The sequence below is a fragment of the Elephas maximus genome, chromosome 12 (genome assembly GCF_024166365.1).
Source record: "Elephas maximus indicus isolate mEleMax1 chromosome 12, mEleMax1 primary haplotype, whole genome shotgun sequence".
Classification (NCBI taxonomy): domain Eukaryota; kingdom Metazoa; phylum Chordata; class Mammalia; order Proboscidea; family Elephantidae; genus Elephas; species Elephas maximus.
The window spans coordinates 91341733-91364231 of NC_064830.1; the positions used below are offsets into that span (position 1 = coordinate 91341733).

At 39.4% G+C, this 22499-nt stretch overlaps 1 protein-coding gene across 1 annotated transcript; it reads right to left on the reverse strand.

The window, feature by feature from the left end:
* Window positions 1-1304: 1304 nt before the first annotated feature.
* On the reverse strand, window positions 1305-2243 carry LOC126087238 (olfactory receptor 2AE1-like). Its single transcript, XM_049904519.1, has one exon. It carries the CDS (start codon window positions 2241-2243, stop codon window positions 1305-1307), a length of 939 nt encoding a protein of 312 aa, XP_049760476.1.
* Window positions 2244-22499: the final 20256 nt, after the last annotated feature.

Sequence of the window (22499 nt, forward strand, 5' to 3'; positions counted from 1 at the left end):
CTGATGGTATTAACTGAATAAAGAGAGAAAACTGATGATGCAAGAGAGAGAAGGGTTAATTCAGGAGGGATATCCTTAGCATCTGCTGCACAGGTGGAGGAGATGGCTATATATGAGAGATCCCTGCATATCAGACACTTGGGATTACAATATTAGCCTGTCTGAATGTTGCTAACTCAAATCATCTTCTACATGTTGCATTAATTTTTCTATTGCCCTCTCTTTGGACTAGTTCAGTGGCACAATTTGGCAGTGGACGGATATGTGGGTAACAGTCTCTAAATCAGTTTCTCTAGTGTTTCCATTGGTCCTATCAGAAATTCTCTTCTACTTATATCATTCACAGCTCATTTCTGTAGCCTGGGACTTACATCCACAACTAGCACACCCACAAATATCATATAACTTGATTTTTTTTCTATTAAACATATGTAATTACTGAGGCCTTCAGAGGTTAAGTAACTTGTATCTTTCACACTGTTAGCAAGTGTTAGCAGATCCAGAACTCTACTTTAAGCTATTCTGAATCCAAGTTACAAGGCTAGAAACCCACATAAGCCAGAAAAGTATTTTCAGCCTGTAAAATAACAAAAATTAATATACCTATCTGATATGTCAGCTCCCATCTAGGCTGAAGAGATGCACAAGTATGTATATATTGAAAGAATGTTAAGTTTCACAAGGAAAAAAGTCACTGTCTTTTCTTCCCTGACACATCTTAAACGCTAAACTTAGTGCCTGAACTAAAGTGGACAATCAATAAGTATTTGTTAAATATAACAATATGACAAGAATTATAACATGTATTATTTTCTTCCCTCCTGAATTTTTACACACTGTGATTCAAGAAACTCTAAGTGTCTATGAACATAAGTTTTATATCATCCGCCCTTCCTGTCAACAGCCTACAACTACCCTTTGGTTTCCATACTTTCTCTATGAAGCAGCACATTCCATTTTATATATACTCTCTGCTGTCATTTTTATGTATTTTTTATCAGTGAAAAAAAAATATTGAGAAAGGGTCCTTGTATCTTCATACTTTTTTTTCCCAGAATACCAAGAGAATGTTGCCTTTTAATGGGATTTTTTAAGCTTTATTTAACTTTTAAATGTTTGCTGAAACATACTCTATCATGCTTGGATGCCCGTACCAAAGTTGTGTGATGGAATTTTGTATTAACCACCTAATTCTAAGCAAGTGCACTGCTTATAATTGAGAAATCTGTATGGTGGTCTGGAATCCTAGAGATTTAAGGGTGTTATCCCATTTCATTCTACATTCAGGGCAACTATAGTTACAGTCATTGGGTGACAATACCTCTCCCCAGCACTTTCCTGAAGGCCTTTGCTACATCCTTATTCCGGAGGGTATAAATCAGAGGATTCAGTGTGGGAGTAATGATGCTATAGAACACAGACCCAACTTTGTCTTGCAATGGAGTGCGATGGGCTCTGGGCCTCATATATGAGAAGATACAGGCACCAAACCAGAGAGAAACCACAGTGAGGTGAGAACTACAAGTAGCAAAGGCATTTCTCTTGCTCCCAGCTGAACGCATCTGCATAATACTGTGGAGGATGAAAGCGTAGGATGTAGAAACCAGAAAGATTGGAAAAAGAATAATTAGGGTGGTGCTGATGTACGCTGTGGTCTCATAAACAGTGATGTCTCTACATACCAACTTCACAACAGCTGGAAACTCACAGTAGAAGTGGTGGATTTTTCGAGGCCCACAGAAAGGCAAGTGCATCACAATTACCGTGTGAATTAGGGAGTTCATGGATGCTTCCAACCATGACATGACAGCCGTCATCACTCCCAACTTTCTGTTCATGAGAACAGTATAACGCAGTGGATGACAGATGGCAACATAGCGGTCATAGGACATGAGAGCCAGGAGAAGACACTCAGCACCACCCACAGATAAATAGAGAAAGTGCTGGATTGCACAACCCACAAAGGAGATGGACTTCTTGCCAGATAAGTAGTTGGTAGCCATCTTGGGGATGGTAATGGAGACATGCATCAGATCCATGAGGGACAGCTGGCTGAGTAGGAAGTACATCGGTGTATGAAGCCGAGGATCAGCACATATGAGGAGAATGGTGAGGGTGTTGGCACTCACTGCAATGAGGAAAACCACCATGGTCAAGGAGAACAGAAAAAGGTGAATGAGTGAGTCATCAAAGAGCCCTTCAAGGATGAAGTCTTCCAGAGAGGTATGATTCCCCTGCCACATGTCTCCTTTCTCAATCCCTAAGGAAATAGGAAATGGATATGGACTGTGATATCAGAAACACTGGGGTTCACCATACCTGACATTATACATCTTTTCATCTAAGAAATAACTCGTGGAGAGTTTTTTTTTCTATTTGTAATTATTAATAGCTTTAATTAGTGAAATCACCTTTAAAAATGAGAGAGAACTTAAAATCTCTCTTCACAAACATGGTTACTCTGAAATTCCAGAACACCTAGATTCTATTAAAGGCCAAACTTCAAGACAATAGTCTCTTCTCTTAACCTATTGTGTCTATTGGAGTTTAGTCAGAAAAGTCTAATCCACAGGAAATATATATATATATACACACACATACATACGTATATGCATTTACATCTGTTTTATTACAGAAGTTTGGCCTTCCAAAGTTGTGAAGCTGGTTAGCAGTTTCTGTAAGGCTGTTACCTTTGTGTCTAATGTAGGAATTGAAGGGCACAGGCCAAGAAGCCAGGAAGGGAAAATAAATATAAAGTGGCTGGAAATCACAAGTAAGACTGAAACCCATATCAGTTCTTGTTGCCTCCAAAATTGGTGGTGTGGGTATCTTGCAGTAGTTGGGGACCTTCTTAAGGAACTAAATCCACACACCTGGCCCAAAATGCAAAGAAAAATTGTTACAACCACTTTGGAAATCGATTTGGCACTTCCTTAAAAAGCTAGAAATAGAACTACCATATGATCCAGCAATGCCACTCATTGGAATCTATCCTAGAGAAATAAGACCCTTTACACAAACAGATGTATGCACACCCATGTTCATTGCAGCACTGTTTACAATAGCAAAAAGATGGAAATAACCAAGGGGCCCATCAACGGATGAATGGATAAATAAATTATGGTATATTGACACAATGGAATACTAGGCATCAATAAAGAACAACAATGAATCTGTGAAACATTTCATAACATGGAGGAATCTGGAAGGCATTATGCTGAGTGAAATTAGTCAGTCGTAAAAGGACAAATATTGTATAAGACCACTATTATAAGAACTTGAGAAATAGTTTAAACACAGAAGAAAATATTCTTTGATGGTTATGAGAGTGGGGAGGGAGGGAGGGAGGGAGAGGGGTATTCACTAATTAGATGGTACACAGGAACTACTTTAGGTGAAGGGAGAGACAACACACAATACAAGAGAGGTCAGCACAACTGGACTAAACCAAAACAAAGTAGTTTCCTGAATAAACTGAACTCTTTGAAGCAATGTAGCAGGGGTAGGGGCTTGGGAACCATGGTTACAGGGGACATTTAGGTCAAATGGCATAATAAAATCTATTAAGAAAACATTCTGCATCCCACTTTGGAGAGTGGCATCTAAGATGCATCAATTGATCTCAACCTATCTGGAGCAAAAGACAGTGAAGAACACCAAAGATACAAGGTAACTATGAGCCCAAGAAACAGAAAGGGTCACATAAACCAGAGGCTACATCATCCTGAAACCAGAACTAGATGGTACCCGGCTACAACCGATGACTGCCCTGACAGGGAACACAACAGAGAACCCCTAAGGGAGCAGAAGAGCTGTGAGATGCAAACCTCAAATTCTCGTAAAAAGACCAGACTTAATGGTCTGACTGAGACTAGAAGTACCCCGGAGGTTATGGCCCCCAGACCTTCTGTTAGCCCGAGACAGGAACCATTCCCAAAGCCAACTCTTCAGACAAGGGTTGTACTGGACTATGGGATAGAAAATGATACTGGTAAGGAGTGAGCTTCTTGGATCAAGTACACACATGAGACTATGTTGGCATCTCCTGTCTGGAGGGGAGATGAGACAGTACAGGGGTCAGAAGCTGGCCGAGTGGACAAGAAAATAGAGAGTGGAGAGAAGGAGTGTGCTGTCTCATTAGGGGGAGAACAACTAGGAGTATACAGCAAGGTGTACATAAATTTTTGTATGAGAGGCTGACTTGATTTGTAAACTTTCACTTAAAGCACAGTAAAATTAAAAAAAGAATGGAGGCCCCCCCCCCAAAAAAAATCAAAGAAGCTAAAGGAGGATACAGGGGGAGGTAACACTGTTGCAGCTCTAGCCGCTGCTTTTGTCAATTAGATGAGTCAGCAAATCAGGAACAATTTGTGGAAACTACAAATGGTTGCTTCTATTATGCTCTCCATAGCTCCCAATAATCTCTCCTGGAGCCCTGGTGGCTTAGTGGTTAGGAGCTCGACTGCTAACCAGCAAGTAGGCATTTGGAATCCACAAGCCTCTCATTAGAAACCGTGTGGGGCAGTTCTACTCTGTCCTGTAGAGTCACTATGAATCAGAATTGACTTGACAGCAATGGGTTTTGTTTTTGTTTGTTTTTGTGACCCACTGTAACCAAAAGCATACAACAAGAAAGGAAATTCTGGGAAATGTAGTTGATCCTAACCAAGTTGATACATGTTACAAAACTACAACAGTCAACTTGGCACCCAAACACATCTCAAGCTATGCCAAATCTCTAAAGACAATGACAAAGTCATCTTTCTGTCTAACATGATACAACTACCCCTCATAGAATCAAAAACATGTTTAACCTGTCTCAGAAGAGGATACATGTTTATTCTTCTCCTTACTGATTCATAGTCTTTTTATATCCTGAAATTTCAAACAAAAACATTTGGTTATATAAAATATTTTTCCATAAAAACGAAGAAAAAGGATCCACTACTATTATACACAGAATAGCTTATTCTATCCAAATGATAGCTTTTTGGCTACCTCGAAAACATTCACACTATCTCTCATTTTGTGGATGTCAGTTCCTCCCCTTTCTCAGTTACTCCTGCCATTACTCAACTGAGAAAGCAGCCGTGACAGCTTGGTTGGAGGCAATGCATGGGCTCAGCAATACGGACTTCCATTCACTCAGGCAATCTGACTACAACCATTGCGGAGTGCCCAATGTACCACAACACTGAGTCCCCAGTATGGAACTATTCCTCCAGGAGAATCGGCGGGCTACTTGGGGGCAGACTGATTATATTGTACCATTTTGGTAAGGGTAGGGACAGTGCTTTGTTTGTACTGTAATACACACTTGTTTGGATATGGATTTGCCTTCCTCCACCACTTGTCTGTCAGTTTGTTGTACTGTGGTGCTTTCCTTGTCTGTAGTGCTGCTGCCAAAACTACCATCCATGGGCTTACAGAATGGCTTAGTCACCCAATGATGTTCCATATGGCATTGCTTTGGACCAAGGAACTCATTTCACAGCAAATAAAGAATGGCTATATTTTTTTATGTATGAGCCCATGTTCATGGAATTCACTGGTCTTACAATTTTCCACCACCTGAAATAACTGGCTTGATAAAATGACAGAATGACCTTTTGCAGACTCAGTTACAGCACCAAGTTAATGGGAACACCATGCTGGGTTCGGATATTGTCCTTCAGGTTGTGGTATATATTCTAAGTCTGTATCCAACTTATGATGCTCTTTGTTCCATAGCCAGGATTCATGAGTCCAGGAATCAAGAGATGGAAATGGAGTGAATCCTCTCATTATCTGCTAGCAAAATTTTTGCTTTCCATCTCTGCACTTTTAAGCTATGCTGGTTTAACCAAAAAACCAAACCCACTGCTGTTGAGTCGACATAGAGTTTCCAAGGAGCGCCTGGCGGATTCGAACTGCCAGCCTCTTGGGTAGCAGCTGTAGTACTTAACTACTACACCACCAGGGTTTCCTCTGCTGGTCTAGAGGACTTAATTCTAAAGGGATAATGCTTCCACAAAGTGACACAACAATGACTCCATTGTACTAAAATTTGAGACAGCCAACTTGCCACTTTGGTATCCTCATGCCACTGAATCAAAGGGCAATGAAATGGGTTACTCTACAGTCTGGGGTGATTAACCCTGACTCTCAAGGGGAAATTGAGTTGCTACTACACAAAGGTACTAAAGAGATGTATGTCTGGAACGCAGGAGATTCTCTAAGGTGCCTTTTTGTACTACCACGTCCTGCAATTTCCATTAATGTTACCCAATTCAGGCAGTAATGCTAATAGCTCACACCCTTCAGGAATGCAGGTTTGGGTCACCCCACCAAAAAAGGAACTGTGACCAGCTGAGATGCTTGCTGAGGGCAAAGGAAATATGAATGGGTAGGGAAAGCAGGTAGTTATAAACACCAGCCATGACCACATGACCGGTTACAAAAGCCAAAACTGTAATAGCGAAAAGTATTTCTTCCTTATTTTGATGTGAATATTTTGTACATGTACTAATCAAACATTTTTTCTTCTACTCTGTCAGTCATTGCCTTATCTAACAAAAATGTATTAAAAATACTTAACTTCATATCTCAGCATTTAAGATACGGGATCTAAAAAGAGAAGTATGAATCAGAAAGAGAAATGAATGGGACCTAAAAAAAAGGATTTTGTATCATTTTATGTGGAAAGGTTTAGTGTGTGTGTGTGTGTGTGTGTTTTGTTTGTATTCTCTTTTTGGGAAAACATTAGCATGTTTTTTTAATTTTATTTGGGAGAGTTGTATTATGTTAGATGGAAGGATAACTTTGATATTCTCTTTATTTGGAGATTAAGTATGGTTTAAAGAGATAGGTTCAGATACCAAGTTGACACCTAACAAAACCACCATAATTATGTACATGAAAGCAAACAAGAGGCATGCCCTTGGTAGACCTGAGAGTCTTAAAATTATGGATGAGACTGGCAAATTGAGGCTGAAAACATTCCATCAGCCAGACTTTATTCAAATCTCAAATAAATGCTAATCAGAAGGAGAGCTTGATCTCCATGGTGGAGCATGACTCGAGAAATAATAATCCATATTGTTCCCCAAAATATACATGCTATCCCTCTTTGTGTTTTTCTTCCTAAACATCTCTCCCTAGACATCCATTCCAGATTACCTATTACTTTTTAAAGCAAAGAACTCAACTGAATGCACTTCCAAAGTATAATTTGACTTGTATGAAAGAGATCACATCTATTACCTCTCTTCCTCTACTACTAATGCCTTTGATCTCATCTTTTTGACTGTCACTTCTCATTTTTAATTCAAACTCAGATTTTTGTGGGCCCAGAGCCCAACTTTTCCCATGCTCTCCCTGATCAATCCAATCCACTCAAGATATTGATACTGTTACTTAAGTATACATATACTTCCTTCTTTCCTTATTAGTGTCCATGTTTCTCAGTACATCTCCATAATGTAAGTTTCATCATCTATCTCATGTCTCTCTTCCTCCCTTGGGAAGCTTTCCTGATAATTTCCCGTAATGACTTGTAGCTCTACCTTAATCTTGGCTTTTCTCAGAGACTGGCTAAATATCACCCTTTGACTTAAGGAATGGGGAGATAAGCTGACAATACTACAGTTTCTAATAAAGGTTTCCAGGACACATCAAACCCCAACTTTATTTTACCTGTAACTTCCTCTTCAAAGACTTGTGGGCAGAACAAGTAGAGAAGTGATATGCAGTGGGCAGGATGGATCCACACTGCCTCCAATTGGCTAGTGATCATCAAAACAAGGTTTTTCAGAGGTGTTCACAGACTTCCTTCTCTAACCCTGGAAATCTCCATTTACTAGTGGAATGGTATAGAAGACATTGTCCAGGACTCAGCCATCATTATTTACACTAACCTTCCTTGTGTCAGAGCTTCAACAGGAGCAACAATGAATGTGATTCTGCAATGCCCTTGCAATCTGTACTCAGATTTTGAATTCCATCAGCACACATCTGGACACATTAAGTGACTGAACTTCTTTAACTCTGCTAGCTGTGCTTTTGAATCATGCTTATGCTTCCCCTGCCTCTAAACGTATATCTGAGCCACCTCCCTATCCTAAGATGGCAGTAAGAACGTGTGCAATCTGAGTTTCCATTAATGTTACCTGATTAAGAAGCTAAATAGAATACAAGCTGAATCATCAATGTGTCTAGAGTCCAAGGAAAATCTGTTTTGAATTTTCTGATGTTTTGGATCACTCTAGACACTTTCTTCTTAGCTTTATACGTCCTTGCCTACCTAATAGAATGTGAATTTGGCTCTAGCCCTGGTGATTTTAGAATAAGTTTTTCCCGATTGTATAAATGTTTCCTTATCAGTAATCACATCCGCTGGAATCAAGACGAACTTTGTCTGACATGAGCCAATCATGACAGATGAGGAACACCATTTATGATAATTGAAGCACCATTTATGATAATTGAAGCATCCCTGTAGGTTTTTTTTTTTTTTTTTTTTTTGTAGCCCAGAGGACCTATGATGTCAGGTGAGGCAAACTGAAAACACTAAATATATGGCATCAGGGATTCCATCCTGGAGGACATATCCCGGATTTCTTCTGGAGGCCATTATGTCAGATAACAATTAAACTATGCTGTATGGTTTGAAATGTGCATTCCCTAAAGGCTTTATTGGAGTTTGTTTATAGAAGTCAAGGGATTGAAACATTTTGGAAATAATGACTCTGAAGATAACATGGGAATATCCTCTCTAGGGACCAATTAACCTGACTTGTTTTTCCTCTTGGAACAAAGATGTCTCCGAGCCCTTTCCATCCCACTCTTTTGAGAAAACAAGGTCTGAGAAATATCTAGTCCTTATTTCTCACCTTTTTCCCATGTGCCACGTCATAGAAAAGGAGTCAAGGGATAAAGGCATGCGGTCACTTCTAGAATTTCCCACTTTAGCTTTTGGTTATATTCCATTTTTATAGAGTACACTAATGTAACATGTCAAGAGACTTCAGATACAGAAGTAAAACAAGACAAAGACATGTACTTATATCTCCTTGTTTACTCTCATCTCGTTCCCATACCTTGCCTTTCCTCTCCAATATAAATAAATATTCAGCTACTTTTTTTTTTTCTCTATCACAAGCCAGCTGCTAAAATGTCTTACTTAACTGAGGTTATCTTGGCTCTGTATTGGGAATTATCCTTCGAGTTTAATCATTATCTCATCGTTTTTTTCAAAATCTATTGTAAAATACTTACATCTGATGCTCTCCTCACCAGATATAATCTCTATTTCTCTCTTTAAGGAAGTTCTGATATTTATATAATTAATTCATTTATTTGCAAATATTTAATGAGCACTGCTATGTTCTCAAGCACTGTGTTGGGTATAGGTGTACAGTGATTAACAAACAAATATAGTCGCTCCCTTGAGGGACTTACAGAGAAAACAAATAAACAGATATATCAAATAACACAATTTGACATATCTGTTTATTTGTTTTATCTGTAAGTTATATTAATCATTACTCTTCAAAGAGTTACATAAAACAAAACTTATACTATATTAAGGAAAGATTGTGGAATCACAGAAAAGAGTGCAGTAGAACTGAACTCAGATTGGCTAGATCCGATAACTGAAATAATGTCAGGGCTTTCTTTTTCCATCTCTCCTCTTGGCTTCAGTCTATGTGTTGATCTCATTCTCTCAAGCATTTCTCTATGGTGGGGAGACACGAGAGATGAAGTTGTGATGACATGCTTTTGGCTTGAAATTCATTACCCCTCCACCTCCAAATTAGAAAACTCTAAGGAAGAAATCTGTTTAACAGGGTTTTATGCTGGTAGCCACTCCTTGCAGCATTCACTGTGTGCCAGAGTCTTCAGTAAAATGATGGACATGCCTGGGATGGGTGCCTCTCTCTCTTGCAGGGGTTGTGAAGGTACAGCAGAGATTACATGGATTGGGAATGGAGCAGTATTATAAAGTAAGTGTGGTTGTGAGGATGTTAAAGGGAAAGTGTGAATAGGGAAAGGACGCTCTCTACAAAAATGTAAATGGTAAGGAAGAATTTATTATGTTATAGCAAACAGAGATATTACTGTATTCGCCTGTGTCATAAGGGAAATCCTCTTTAGAGAAGTGACACCTAAGCTCTCTATATTGAGGCAAGGGTTATCCAGGTAATAGAAGCTGAAAAGAGGTCCAGATAAAGGCAAAAGAGTGTACAAAACCCACGAGTTGAGACAATTCACGATCCACTGAGGAGCTGAAAAGGAGTCAATATAATTTAGCTAGATTTTTGTCATCAACCAAATCATCAATAACCAATAATCACCACGAAAATGGAGCCCTGATGGCATAGTGGTTAAGAGTTCAGCTGCTAACCAAAAGGTCAACAGTTCAAATTTACCAGCTGCTCCTTTGAAACCGTACGGGGAAGTTCTATTCTGCCCTATCGTGTTGCTATGATTGGAACCAACTTGATGGCACCTAACAACAACAGCAACATAATCATCGATGAGAAGAGAGGTAATAAATAATAGCAGAGATGTAGGCAGATGTAAGAAAAAATACAGAGCCCAGTAGTTTTATTCAAAGTAGGATGGGAATTCTTTGAAAGGTTGTAAGCAAGGGATTAGCAAGATGTAACTTAAATGTTTTAAAAGCTTGTAGTAGGTGATATATGAGGGTGGATTTATATTAGAAGACAAGGATAGAGGCACTGTGGCCAGTTATGATGTTACTGCTCCATTCCAGGGAAAAGCCAATAGTGCTTTTGACTAAGGTTGTAGTGGTAAACAGACTAAAAATATTTTCAAAGGGTGTCATTACCGTAACTAGTTGATTGATCTAATGTAGAGAGTTCTACATAAGGGAAGCTCATGATAGGAAAATGCAAAAGCTGCTTAAAAATGAGAGGATTAAGGGTATCACGTAAAAGTAAATATGAAAGAAACTTTAAGGACAAAAATATAAAGTTTCAATACATTCCCAAGGTATAAAAAAGCAAAGAAAATGCACATATATTGAACGACTTAAAAAATAAGAGCAAAAAACATATGAATATGGCATGACAGAATGCAGAACAAAGATATCTGTGCTGTTAGTAAATGTAAATGGATTAAAACCTGTTCTTAAAAAGGTTTTCAGATCCAGGTCACAAAGCAAAATCGACTCTATACAGTACAAAAGAGATATATCTCTCAAAAAAGTAGTTAACATATCCAAGAATTCCAAATAAATAAAACATGTTGTCTGGTAAAAATAGAATTAGGACAAGAGGAAAGATGTTCTGAATATGAGCAAAGTATATTTTTCTAATTGCTTAAAATACAGTTGTAGGGTTTTGACAAGGAGGGAGTAACACAGTCATGATTTACTCTTCTGCCCATAGCAACTAGAAAACTGAAGAAAAAATATGAAACAACAGTTAAAGACATTGAACATCAAACAAACAAACAAAAAAAACAGTTATCCTTGAAATATGGGAAATAAATGAGGTAAGACCAGCAATTGCCTCAGTTTTTTGCCTTGGGAGTTTCCAGGATGCAATGCTGGGACAAAGAACCCAGGTGGAGCCCATCCAGTTCCATGAGTTGAAGAGATGGAGCTGAAAGTCAGAGGAGACCAAAGTAACTATAGTTTGCAGGGCATAGTAGTGGACAGAAGAGTTGCAAGAGTGAGAAATCAAGACATCTTCAGGCCTTCTCTGAGTATTTAGTAGAATATTGATGAGTACATGTGTGTGATGAAATTAACCAAGGCATGGGTGGCAAAAACATAGAACGTGTGCACTATCTGTGTAAAAAGGTGGTACTATAACTTTATTCTGTATGTTCAAAATGCCAGAAGAAAGATTAACCATGTTAAGTAGAAGCAAGCAAGATAAAACACACACAGAGATCAAGTTTCTAGAGTTGAAAACTACAATATCTAAGATTAAAAATATGCTAGAGGGATTTTCAGCAGATTGGACATTGACACAGAAAAGAGTAATGAATCTGAAGAAGACATAGCAATAGAAACTGTCCAAAATGAAACCAGAGAGGAAAAAAAGTCTAAAAAATAATGAAAAGTGCATCTGTGAGCTTTAAGACAACTTTAGCAGCCTAATATACCCATAGTTGGAGTCTCAAAAGTATGGAGACAGAGGAAAGACTGAAAACATGTTTGAAAATACTGGAACACTTTTAACCAGCTTGATATAATTGACATTTATAGAATACTCCACTCTACAAGAGGAGGGTAAACATCTTTAAAGTATATACAGAATATTTATCAAGATAGACCATATGTGGGCCATAATACAATGCTCAAAGGAATTTAAAAGAACTCAAGTCATACAAAGTGTGCTCCCATATCACAGTAGAACAAAATTATAAATTGATAATAATAGGATCCTGGGGGGGGATCTCAAATATTCAGAAACTAAATTATATACTTCTAAATAATCCATGGATCAAAGAAGAAATCAAAAGGAAATTTAGGAAGTGTTTTGAACTTAATATCGGAGCTTCAAGGATGTCTGAGACAGTTTCAAACTACCTAATACATATATAATTGAAATTCCAATAGGAGAAGCAAGTGAAAATGTGGCATAAATAGTTAGAAGACACAATAACTATTTCCCAGATTTTGGGGTGGGGGGGAGGGGAGGGAGGGAGTGGGGAAGTTCAATTTTATTTTATTTTTATACTTTAGATGAAGGTTTATAGGGCAAACTAGTTTTTCATTAAACAATTAATACACATATAGTTTTGTGACATTGGTTGTCAGCCCCAAGACATATCAACACTCTCCCCTTCTCAACCTTCAGTTCCTCATTACCAGCTTTCCTGTCCCCTCTTGCCTTCTCGTCCTTGCCCCTAGGCTGGTGTGCCCATTTAGTCTCATTTTCTTTTATGTGTTTTTCTATTCTTTGGCCTGGAGCCCTGGTAGCATAGTGGTTAAAGGCTCAGCAGCTAACTAAAAAGTCAACAGTTTGAACCCACCAGTCACTCTTTGGAAACCCTACGGGACACTTCTACTCTGTCAATAGAGTCACTGTGAGTCAGAATCGACTCAACGGCAATGGGGTTTAATCTTTGGCTGAAGGGTGAACCTCAGCAATGACTTCACTATGGAGCTATAAGGGTGTCCCAGGGCCGTACTCTCTGGGTTTCTGTCAGACCAGTAAGTCTAGTCTTTTTCTGGTGAGTTATAATTTTGTTCTACATTTATCTCCAGCTCTGTCCAGGGCCCTCTATTGTGATCCCTGTCCCAGCCGTTAGTGGTAGTAGCCAGGCACCATCTAGTTGTGCTGGACTCAGTCTGGTAGAGGCTGCGGTAGTTGTGGTCCACTAGTCCTTTGAACTAATCTTTGCCTTGTGTCTTTGGTTTTCTTCATTCTCCCTTGTTCCAGATGGGGTGAGGTCCGTGAAGTTGCCTTCCATACTCCCTGGTTGCGTTTTTTGGTGGCTGTGGTCCAAGATGGCAAATCCAGCCATGTTAGCTGTTAGGAGACCTCCACTCTGTAGCTCTCCTCATTCTCTGTTCTCTGTCAGTTTCTTATTCCGTTCAGTGCTTGATCGAGTTCTTTATTACTTCATTTGGTACTTAGTGTTCCAGGATTGATGTTTGTATCTGTTTTACTTAGTTTCTTAGGTCTTTGCTGCAAAGGGACTGAATGGTGCTTCTGTCTATAGTGCCGTGTTGACTCCGCCTTCCAGGCTATTTCCCAGATTTTAATGAAAAATATTGACTTACAGATCTAAAAAGCTCCATGCCCTCCAAGCAGAAAAAAATAACAAAGAAAAAACTACACCTAGGGACATCATGTATTTGATGAACACCTGCTACATCTCAAGCATTGTATTGGGTAGCATGTTTACTGTGATTCACAAACAAGCATAGTCCCTTCCCCAAAGGACTTACAGTAAAAAAAAATTATAAATAAGCAAATATATCAAATTGCGTTAAGGGTTTTTATCAATCAATATTCCTCCATGCAAGTGACATAATGCAAAATTTATACTTAGCTCTATCTTAGAACTATTTTAAGGGAAGATTGTACAATCAGAGAAAAGACTGGGGTAGAACTGATCTCAGTTCAGCTAGATATACTAACTTGAATAATGCCAATACTTTCTTTTCCATTTCTCATCTTGACTGGTGTCTATATGTTGATCTCATTCCCTCAGGCATTCCTATATGGTGGGGGCGTGTGACAGCTGGAAGCTCTGATGTCATACTTACGGCTTGAAATCCAATACCTCTCCACCTTCAATTTATAAAACACCAGGGGAAAAAAATTTTTTGACATGGCTCTATCATAATGGCTACCGCTTGGAGATGTCACTGTGTGCCAGAGCCTATAGTAAAATGACGGACTTTCCTAGGACAAGTGACCATTTTCTTGCAGGAGTTGGGGAAGTAGGGTAGTGATATAATCACAAGAGTCTTATGAATTGAGGATGGAGTAATGTTATAAAGGAAGTGTGGTTGTGAGGGTGTGGTACTAAAAAAAGTATGGAAGGTATACATAAAAGACAAAACAACATGTGTCCATTACAAAACTATAAATGATGGATAAGAATTTACTATGCTAGAGTAAAACAGGGATGTCACTTATTACACTGGGTCGTTAGGACAAGCCTCTTAATAGAAGTGACATCTATGCTGAGATCTCTCAAGCAAGGTAAGAGTTATCCAGGTCAAAAAGACAGATGTCAAGATAAAGGCAAAGGCATGTACAAAATCCATGACTTGAGAAAATTCATGATGCATTTGAGGAGCTGAAAAGAAGTCAATATGACTATACTAGGACCAGTTGCCATCGACTCAATTTCAACTCATGGGAACCACGTGAGTGAGAGTAAAACTGTGCTCCATAGAGTTTTCAATGTCTGATTTTCCAAAAGCAGATCTTCAGGTTTTTCTTTCGAGGTGATTCCAGGTGGACTTGAACCTCCAACCTTTTGGTAGTAGCCTAGTGCATTAACAATTTGCATCACCCAGTAAAATATATGACTATAAAAAAAAAATTTTTTTTAGCTGGACCAAAATCAGCAATGAGGAGGAAGGCAGGAGCTGACAGCAAAGATGCAGGCAAGGGTTAAAAAACAAAAACAAACAATAACAACAACCAAAAAAAAAAAAAAAGGACTTAATAGGTTTTATTATGTTTTAAGCAAGGGATTAACAAAATACAACTTTCATGTTTTAAAGCTCACAATAGATGATATATGATGGTGGATCTATTTTCACGGGCAAGGATAGATTGGGAAACTGTGGACAATTCACAGTGTTCACTGCAAGAGCAACACGATAGTGCTTTGGACTGAAGTTGTGTCAGTGAACAGAGTCAGGATACTCCATTCCTCAAATTATGGAGTCCACATCCCTCCACCTCAGTTACTCTCTCTTTAACATTTTATTCATACCACTGATAAACACTGAGTTCCACCATATTATAGTAAGTAATTTGTGCCTGTCTCTCCCATTTGCTTACGGATGCTTAGAAACAAGAGCTTTTTTTCTGTGTCAATAATACCTTGAAGCACACCTGCAAACCCGTTGTCACTGAGTCCATTCTGACTGATAACAACCCTGTAGGACAGAGTAGAACTGCTCCCTAGGGTTTCCAAGGACCAGCTGGTGGATTCCACCTGCTGATCTTTTGGTTAGCAGCTGAGCTCTTAACCACTGAGCCACCAGGAATCCTTCTAGCACACAGTAAGTGTTAAATAAATGCTTTTTAAATGAAGCATATACCCATTTATTCTTAAGTAGGTCTTACCACTTTTACTTACACTTCTGTTAACTACACGCTGGAGTTCTTTTATTCCTTTCCAGATTTCTCTGTCTTGCTGTTGAGTCTCTTGTGTGAAAGATTTCTACCCAATGGGGCAGTTCTAGTCTGTCCTATAGGGTTGCTATGATCAAAATTGCCTCGATGATGGCAACGTGTTTGGATTTTAGTTTATTGTTTGGTTTAAAGAAAACTTCAGAGGATATTTTTGGATTAAGATTTAAAACTTATCTCAGGGCAATAGTTTCAGAGGTTCACCCAGCTTCAATGGCTCCATTAAGTTTGGATTCCATAAGAATTTTAAATTCTGCTCTGAATTTTTCCCTCTTTTGATCAGAATTTACTTTAAATGGATGCACCAAGCAAAATCTGGGAATAAGACCAAAGTGCCATCAAGCTGTGACTGTAATGATTAAAAATTAGCATGTCGTCTTGCAGAGGGTCTTCCTCTTCTTTGCTGACCCTCCACTTTACCAAGGATGATGTCCTTCTCCAGGGACTGATCCCTCCTGATAATATGTCCAAAACCTGTGAGACAAAGTCTCAACATCCTTGCTTCTAAGAAGCATTCTTTCTGTCCAAGACAGATTTGTTCGTTCTTTTGGCAATCCATGGTATATTCAATATTCTTCTCCAGCACCACAATTCAAAGACGTCAATTCTTCTTCAGTCTTCTTTATTCATCGTCCAGGTTTTACATGCATGTGAGACATTTGAAAAGCCATGTCTTGGGTCAGACCCACCTTAGTCTTCAAGGAGACGTCTTTGCTTTTAAACACTTCCAAAGAGGTCTTTTGCAGCAGATTTGCCCAATGCAATGCATCTTTAGATTCCTTGACCACTGCTTCCATGGGTGTTGATTGTTGATCCAAGTAAAATGAAATCCTTGACAACTTCAATCTTTTTTCCGTTTATCATGATGTTGCATATTGGTCCCATTGGGAGGATTTTTGTTTTCTTTAAGTTGAGCTGTAATCGATACTGAAGGCTGTGGTCTTTGATCTTCATCAGTAAGTACTTCAAGTCCTCTTCACATTCAGCAAGCAAGGTTGTGTCATCTGCATAACCCAGTTTGTTAACAAGTCTTCCTTCAATTTTGTGCCTCGTTCTTCTTCCTAGAGTTCAGCTTCTCAGATTTTTTGTTCAGCATAAAAATTTAAAAGGTATGCTTGCTGAAAAGATACAACCCTTTCCTGACTTTAAACCATGCAGTATCCCCTCGTTCTGTCTGACTGACTGCCTCTTCATCTATGTACAGGTTCCTCAAGAGCACATTTAAGTGTTCTAGAATTCCCATTCTTGGCAATGTTATCCATAATTTGTTATGATCCACACAGTTAAATGCCTTTGCATAGTCAATGAAAGACTTTTGAACGATCTTCAGCAAAATTTTGCTTACCTGATATTAATGACATTGTTCATTAATTTCCACATTCAGTTAGATACTCTTTCTTGGGAATAGGCAGAAATATGGATCTCTTCCTGTCAATTGGCCAGGTAGCTGTCTTCCAAATTTCTTGGCATAGACAAGTGAGCACTTCCAGCTCTGCATCTGTTTGTTGAAACACCTCAATTGGTATTCCATCAATTCCTAGAGCCTTGTTTTTTGCCAATGCCTCCAGGGCAGCTTGGGCTTCTTCCTTCAGTACCACTGGTTCCTGATCATATGCTACCTCCTGAAATGGTTGGACATCAAGTAGTTCTTTTTGGTATAGTGACAGTATATTCCTTTCATCTTCTTTTGATGCTTCCTGTGTTGTTTAATATTTTCCCCATAGAATCCTTCACTATTGCAACTCAAGGCTTGGATTTTTTCTTCAGTTCTTTCATCTTGAGATGTGCCAAATGTGTTCTTCCCTTTGGGTTTTCTATTTCCAGTTCTTTGCATGTGTCATTACAATACTTTACTTTGTCTTCTTGAGCCACCCTTTGAAATCTTCTGTTCAGTTCTTTTACTTCATCATTTCTTCCTTTTGCTTTAGCTACTCCATGTTTAAGAGCAAGTTTCAGAGTCTCTTCTGACATCCATTTTGGTCTTTTCTTTCTTTCCTGTCTTTTTAATGATCTCTTACCTTCTTCATGTATGATGTCCATGATGTCATTAAACAACTCCTCTGGTCTTCAGTCATTAAGGATCAACCTGTCAAATCTCTTCTTAAGATGGTCTCTAAATTCAGGTAGGATATACACAAGGTCATACTTTGGCTCTTGAAGGCTTGTATTAATTTTCTTCAGCTCCGTCTTGAACTTGTGTATGAGCAACTGATGGTCTGTTTGGAAGTTGGCCTGGGGCTTGTTCTGACTGATGATATTCAGTTTTCCATTGTCTCTTTATACAGATGTAGTTGACTTGATTCCTGTGTATTGCCTCTAGCAAGGTCCATGTGTGTAGTCATCATTTATGTTGGTGAAAAAAAAAGGTATTTGCAATGAAGAAGTCATTGGTCTTGCAAGCTTCTATCATTCAATCTCCAGCATCGTTTCTATCACCAAGACCGTATTTTCCAGCTATCCTTCCTTCTTCTTTCTTTGCAACTTTTGCATTCCAATCACTGATAATTATCAATGCATCCTAATTGCATGTTCAATCAATTTCAGACTGCAGAGTTTGGTGAAAATCTTCAATTTCTTCATCTTTGGCCTTAGTGGTTGGTGGTTAAATCTGAATAGGCAAATTAACAGGTCTTCCTTGGAAGTTTATGGATATTATCCTGTCACTGACAGCATTTTTTACTCAGGACATATCTTTAAATGTTCTTTTTGACAATGAATGCAACACCATTCCTTTTCAAGTTGTCATTCCCAGCATAGTAGACCATATGATCATCAGATTAAAAATGGCCAATTCCAGTCCATTTCAGCTCAACAAATGGATGCAGTGTTGGACGTGCTCACTCATCTATGCCAAGAAATACAGAAGACAGCTTCCTGGCCAACTGACTGGAAGAGATCCATATTTATGCCTATTCCCAAGAAAGGTGATCCAACCGAATGTGGAAATTATAGAACGATATCATTAATAGCACACGCAAGCAAAATTCTGCTGAAGATCATTCGAAAATGGCTGCAGCAGTATATCGACAGGGAAATTCCAGAAATTCAGGCAGGTTTCAGAACAGGACATGCAACCAGGGATATCATTGCTGATATCAGATAGATCCTGGCTGAAAGCAGAGAATACCAGAAGGATGTTTACCTGTGTTTTATTGGCTATGCAAAGGCATTCGACTGTGTGGATCATAACAGACTATGGATAACACTGAGAAGAATGGGAATTCCAGGACACTTAATTGTGCTCATGAGGAACCTTTACATAGATCAAGAGGCAGTTGTTCGGACAGAACAAGGGGATACTGATTGGTTTAAAGTCAGGAAAGATGTGTGCCAGGGTTGTATTCTTTCACCATACCTATTCAATCTGTATGCTGAGCAAATAATCCAAGAAGCTGGACTTTATGAAGAAGAACAGGGCATCAGGATTGGAGGAAGACTCTTTAACAACCTGCATTATGCAGATGACACTACCTTGCTTGCTGAAAGTGAAGAGGACTTGAAGCACTTACTAATGAAGATCAAAGCCCACAGGCTTCAGTACGGATTGCACCTCAACATAAAGAAAACAAAAATCCTCACAAGTGGACCAATGAGCAACATCATGATAAACGGAGAAAAGATTGAAGTTGTCAAGGATTTCATTTTACTTGGATCCACAATCAACAGCCAAGAAAGCAGCAGTCAAGAAATCGAAAGATGCATTGCATTGGGCAAATCTGCTGCAAAGGACCTCTTCAAAGTGTTGAAAAGCAAAGATGTCACCTTGAAGACTAAGGTGCACCTGACCCAAGCCATGGTATTTTCAATCGCATCATGTGCATGTGAAAGATGGACATTGAATAAGAAAGACTGAAGAAGAATTGACACCTTTGAATTGTGGTGTTGGCGAAGAGTATGCCATGGACTGCAAAAAGAACGAACAAATCTGTCTTGGAAGAAGTATAACCAGAATGCTCCTTAGAAGCAAGAATGACGAGACTTCGTCTTACATACTTCAGACATATTGTCAAGAGGGATCAGTCCCTGGAGAAGGACATGATGCTTGGCAAAGTACAGGGTCAGTAGAAAAGAGGAAGACCCTCAACGAGGTGGATTGACACAGTGGCTGCAACAATGAACTCAAGCATAACAATGATTGTGAGGATGGCACAGGACTGGGCAGTGTTTCCTTCTGCTGTGCATAGGGTGGCTATGAGTCAGAACTGACATGACGACACCTAACAACAACAACACCTAGGATATCAATGTTTATGTGTTCCATTTCATTTTTACGATTTCCAGTTTTCCTAGAGTCATACTTCATACATTCCACATTCTGATTATTACTGGATGTTTGTAGCTGTTTCTTCTCGTTTTGAGTCGTGCCACATCAGCAAAAGAAGGTCCCAAAAGCTGAATTTCATCCACATCACTAAGGTCGACTCTGTTTTGAGGAGGTAACTCTTCCCCAGTCGTCTTTTGAGTGCCTGCCAACCTGGGGGCCTCATCTTCTAGCACTATATCAGACAGCGTTCTGCTGGTATTCATAAGGTTTTCACTGGCTAGTTCTTTTTGGAAGTGGGCCACTGGTACTTCTTCTTTGTCTGTCTTAGTCTGCAAGCTCTCCTGAAACCCATCAGCCATGGGTGACCCGGCTGGTATTTGAATACCAGTGGCATACCTTCCAGCATCACAGCAACACACAAGCCCTATGACAAACTGACAGACACATGGGGGCACTAGCCATTAAAAAAAAAAAAAAAAAATTAGAGAAATGCAAATCAAAACTACAGTGAGATACCATCTCACCCCGGCATTACTGGCACAATCAAAAAAACAGAAAATAAGAAATATCGGAGAGGCTGTGGGGAGCTTGGAAGTCTTATATACTGCTGGTGGGAACGTAAAAGGATACAACCACTTTGGAGAACTATATGATACTTCCTTAAAAGCTAGAAATAGAAATACCATATGATCCAGCTATCCTGCTCCTAGGAACATATCCTAGAGAAATAAAAGCCTTTGCATGAATAGGCATATGCACACCCATGTTTGCTGTAGCATTATTCACAGTAACAAAAAGATGGAAACAACCTAAGTGCCCATCAACAGACGAACAGGTAAACCAACTATGGGACATGCACACAATGAAATTCTAAGCAACAACTAAGAATAATGATGAATCTGAGAAACATCTCACAACATGGATGAATCTGGAGTGCATTATGCTGAGTGAAATAAGTCAATCACAAAAGGATAAATACTGTATGAGACCACTATTATAAAAACTCACAAAAAGGTTTACACACAGAAAGAAACAGTCTTTGAGGGTTACTAGGGAGAGGAGGGGTGACGAGGGAAAAACACTAACTAGACAAGAGATAAGTGGCAACTTTGGTGAAGAGTAAGACAGTACACAATACTGGGGAGGGAAGTCAGCACAACTTGACCAAACCAAGGTCATGGAAGCTTCATAGACACATCCAAACTCCCTGAGAGACCGATTTACTGAGCTGAGGGCTGGGAACCATGGTCTCGGGGACATCTAGCTCAATTTGCATAACATAATTTTTTTTAAGAAAGTGTTCTACATTCTACTTTGTGGGTAGTATCTGGGGTCTTAAAATCTAGTGATGGCTATCTGAGATACTTCACTGGTCCCACTCCATCTGGAGCAAGGGAGAATGAAGAAAACCAAAGACATAAGGGAAAGATTAGTCCAAAGGACTAATGGACCACAAATACCACAGCCTCCTCCAGACTGAGTCCAGCACAATTAGATGATTCCTGGCTACCATTTCTGACTGCTCTGACAGGGATCACAATAGAAGGTCCTGGACAGAACTGGAAAAAATGTAAAACAAAATTCTAACTCACAAAAAAAAGACCAGACTTAATGGTTTGACAGAGACTGGAGTACCTCCAAAAGTATGGACCCCAGACACCCTTTCAACTCAGTAGTGAAGCCACTCCTGAGGTTCACCCTTCAGCCAAAGATTAGACAGGCCCATAAAGCAAAACAAGACTAAATGGGCACATCAGCCCACGGGCAAGGACAAGAAGGCAGGAGGGGACAGGGGAAAGAAAGCTGGTAACAGGGAAACCAAAGACGAGAAGGGGAGAGTATTGACATGTCCTGGGGTTGGCAACAAACGTCACAAAACAATATGTGTATTAATTGTTTAATAAGAAACTAATTTGCTCTGTAAAGCTTCATCTAAAGTGTTGTTGTTGTTAGGTGCCGTCGAGTCGGTTCCGACTCATAGCAACCCTATGCACAACAGAACGAAACACTGCCCCGTCCTGCACCATCTTTACAATCGTTGTTACGCTTGAGCTCATTGTTGCAGCCACTGTGTCAATCCACCTTGTTGAGGGTCTTCCTCTTTCCCACTGACCCGGTACTCTGCCAAGCATGATGTCCTTCTCCAGGAACTGATCCCTCCTGACAACACGTCCAAAGTATGTAAGACGCAGTCTCGCCATCCTTGCCTCTAAGGAGCATTCTGGCTGCACTTCTTCCAAGACAGATTTGTTCTTTCTTTTGGCAGTCCATGGTTTATTCAATATTCTTCACCAACACCACGATTCAAAGGCGTCAACTCTTCTTCGGTCTTCCTAATTCATTGTCCAGCTTTCACATGCATATGATGTGATTGAAAATACCATGGCTTGGGT